Here is a 3379-nt window from a genome sequence, read left to right as displayed (position 1 = left end):
CTTTTGTAAAAGACGTACGCTGTCATTTTTCTTGTAATTTGCCTTTTAAAATGCACAATGATTCAAGAATTAAGTTTGAAGCAGCTTTAGATAGCAAAATAACATTTATATCAAATAGATTGTTACCATTTATATAAACTAGAAGATAAAGATGGGTGTAACAAAAAAAAATCATAAGAAAAGTTGAATACTACAAACTCTACTGGGCTCTTCAGCTTGCTCACTTAAGCGTTAAGCGTTTTGGGCTCTTATGCACACTCCAACTTTATTCGTAAAGTCAACAATGAGTCACTTGACTCACTTTGATACGTAATACTTAAACAATTGCCTTAAAAATCTGATTCTAAGAAGTAAGAAGCTTATTCTCAATGGACAATAGTGGCTGCCGGCGGCGGCGGCAAAGGGTGGTCCTTTTTCCGATCCCATTTCAAGGCCACATAAATCCTATGCTTCAACTTGCAAATATACTTCACTCCAATGGCTTCTCGATCACAATCCTTCACACTAACTTCAACTCAGCATACACATCAAATTACCCTCACTTCACCTTTCGACCCATTCTTGATAACGATCCCAAAATCAACAATCTTTCCAAGTTAGGATCCCGAGGTGCCGGTGATATCCTTTCGGGTGTCGTTTTGTTGAATCAATATGGTGACGAGAGCCTTCGCCAAGAGTTGGATCAGATGTTAATGGCTTCAAAACAAGAACAAGAGCCTATTGTGTGTTTGATCACTGACGCACTTTGGTACTTCACTCAATCAGTCGCAGATAGTCTTAAGCTTCCGAGGATTGTTTTAAGGACAAGTAGCTTGTTATGTTTTCTTGTTTTTGCTTCCGTACCATTTCTTGATGATCAGGGTTACTTTAAACAAGTCAACAGCCGTATGTTCTCTCTCTCTTACTCTCTCTCTCTCTATATATATACATCTCCAGGAAATTAATGATCATAATTCATAAACTAAACTGGTTTCCAAATATCATAACTTGATGATTATTTCTCTACAGTTTTTGATGAAGAGATTATAGATTCAGATCTGAAGAATATCATATTGGCCAGCGACGAAAATAAATTCAAGAAAGCTGGAAGTAGCAAGTCAGTGAAGGGTAAACAAATGAATCTTGAATATATTTATTCATTAGTGTATCAGATTCTATCTCAATATCTCATTAGTTCTTTTCATTATCTTCTAGATTTGGAAGAACGAGTGCTGGAGATTCCAGTTCTTAAAGTGAAAGACATCTCAAAGATGAAAATCAAAGGCCAGACAGATCCATCAGCGAAAATACTAGCTAACATGGTGAAACAAACAAAGGCATCTTCAGGAATCATTTGGAACTCCTTCAAGGAACTTGAAGAACCCGAACTTGAAAAGATCCATAAAGAGTTTCCTATTCCGTCTTTCCTGATAGGTCCATTTCATAAATACTTTCCAGCGTCATTCAGCAGCTTGCTAAAACCCGACAGAAGCTTTTTCACATGGCTAGACGAACAAGCACCTAATTCAGTACTATACATAAGTTTCGGTAGTGCTTCTCAAATGGAGAAACAAGATTTCATGGAGGTCGCTCATGGTTTGGCCAGTAGCAAGCAGAAATTCTTGTGGGTGATGCGTGAAGGATTCGTTAAAGGTTCAGAATGGATCGAAGGGTTACCTGATGGGTTCTTGGATCTGGTGGGGGAAAGGGGACGTATTGTGAAATGGGCTCCTCAACAAGAAGTATTAGCTCATCGAGCAACTGGGGCATTTTGGACTCACAGTGGATGGAATTCGACATTGGAGAGTATTTGTGAAGGTGTTCCTATGATTTGTTCGCCGTTTTGGGGTGATCAACCAATAAATGCAAGATTTGTAAGCGATGTTCTCAAGGTCGGGGTTTACCTGGAAAATGGGTGGGAGAGAGAAGAGATAGAAGGTACAATAAGAAGAGTAATGGTGGAGGAAGAAAGGGAAGGTATTAGAGAGAGGGCAATGTGTTTGAAGGAAAAGGTAAATGTTAGCTTAATGAAGGGAGGGTCTTCATATGAATCTTTAGGGTCTCTTGTTGGTTACATCTCTTCCTTATAATCCATATAAGTTCATTTTGATGTAGAGAATATGTAACTTGTAACTTTTTGTATTCCTAATGTTAGGTCATTAGTGATCTACTGAACTCTTAGAAGATTTTAATGGAGTGACAAATAAGAGAAAGAACTATGAGTGTGCTTCGCCCAGAGTTTTTGGAAACGTTTGGGAGCTTTCTAGCTTCTAGCTTTTGACAAAACGTCTAGTTTAAACAAAAAATTTCGTTTGACAATACAAAGGTTTAACTTTTAGGTTAAACAAAACGTTATAAATCTAAAGGCTATTTCATATACCGTTTAACAAAACGTTACTGTGCTTTTGAAATAAATTTCCATAATTACCTTTAAAAATATAATTATATATTTATTTATTTTTAATCAGTTGTCCTTTTATTTAATTTTATATATTTCAAAAGCTTTCAGCTACTTTTGTCAAACACTCATATAACAAATAAAAACTACAGCTTTCCGCTACCTGTTACCCGCTAACCGCTTCTAGCTAACAACTATTTTTGTCAAACACGCCCTATATATTTGATTTCGCTCTTAAAAAAAGTCATTATTTTTCACTAAAATATGTATGATGCATTTCAATAGAGATTGAAATACACAATCTCTCTCATATATTTTATTTAATATTAGTTTATTGAGCCCTTGTTAAACCCGGATGCCCTTATGATCTCGGTTAATTTGGGATTTTCAGCACTCAAGCGGCAAACTAAGCGAAACAAACCGGTTTTTTAATTGAACCAAAATGGTGACTGATTTTCGGTTCAACCGGTTCGACCGCTGAGTAACCGGTTTCTATAATTTTCATCTTTTTTCGTATTTGCGTACACATACCTACATACACAAATCAAGAATATGATGTCCACAGGTTCAAACATTAAAATACACATAAAAACAACTTGTAGATCATTCTAAATACATTAAAATAACTCATAACCATAAGTTTTACATCAGTCAATGTGCATTAAAAAGAAAATAAAGTCCTAGAAAAATATAAATGCATCAAAACTTTATAACATTATCATGTGTTTTTATTCATAGAATGTTTAATAAATGTGAAAAAACTACCAAAATTTATTATGCAAAAAGTTTCGATTCATGTGTTTTATTTAATTTAACCGGTTCAACTGGTTTAATTGAACCAGTTCAACTGGATTTTTGTAAAAAACTACCGATTCGATCCGATTCAGAAATAAACATAAAATCGGTGATGGTTGAACCGCTATCTTTCCCGATTTCCGGCCCAACCGGTTTAACCGGTCGGTTTAAACCGGTTTTTAAAATATTATATTTAATGATTCAAAA

At 35.3% G+C, this 3379-nt stretch overlaps 1 protein-coding gene across 1 annotated transcript; it reads left to right on the top strand.

Moving 5' to 3' along the window:
* The first annotated feature begins 329 nt into the window (after nt 1-329).
* Nucleotides 330-2195, top strand: LOC145073227 (UDP-glycosyltransferase 76G1-like). The gene is made up of 3 exons (XM_079019787.1): nt 330-885; nt 1009-1107; nt 1195-2195. Exons 1-3 carry the CDS (start codon nt 369-371, stop codon nt 2067-2069), a joined length of 1491 nt encoding a protein of 496 aa, XP_078875913.1. The 5' UTR covers nt 330-368; the 3' UTR covers nt 2070-2195.
* The last annotated feature ends 1184 nt before the right edge of the window (nt 2196-3379 follow it).

Source organism: Lactuca serriola, chromosome 9, assembly GCF_051521515.1.
Source record: "Lactuca serriola cultivar US96UC23 chromosome 9, Lser_US96UC23_V15, whole genome shotgun sequence".
Classification (NCBI taxonomy): domain Eukaryota; kingdom Viridiplantae; phylum Streptophyta; class Magnoliopsida; order Asterales; family Asteraceae; genus Lactuca; species Lactuca serriola.
Note: the sequence above shows the minus strand (reverse complement) of the source record. Positions and strands in the feature narration are given on the sequence as shown.

Bases quoted from the DNA above. Each gene is read 5' to 3' on its own strand.
- LOC145073227 (XM_079019787.1), top strand. From the start codon at position 369: ATGGACAATAGTGGCTGCCGGCGGCGGCGGCAAAGGGTGGTCCTTTTT. The intron at 886-1,008 runs GTATGTTCTCTC...ATTTCTCTACAG, and splicing joins CTTTAAACAAGTCAACAGCC to TTTTTGATGAAGAGATTATA. The intron at 1,108-1,194 runs GTAAACAAATGA...ATTATCTTCTAG, and splicing joins AAGTAGCAAGTCAGTGAAGG to ATTTGGAAGAACGAGTGCTG.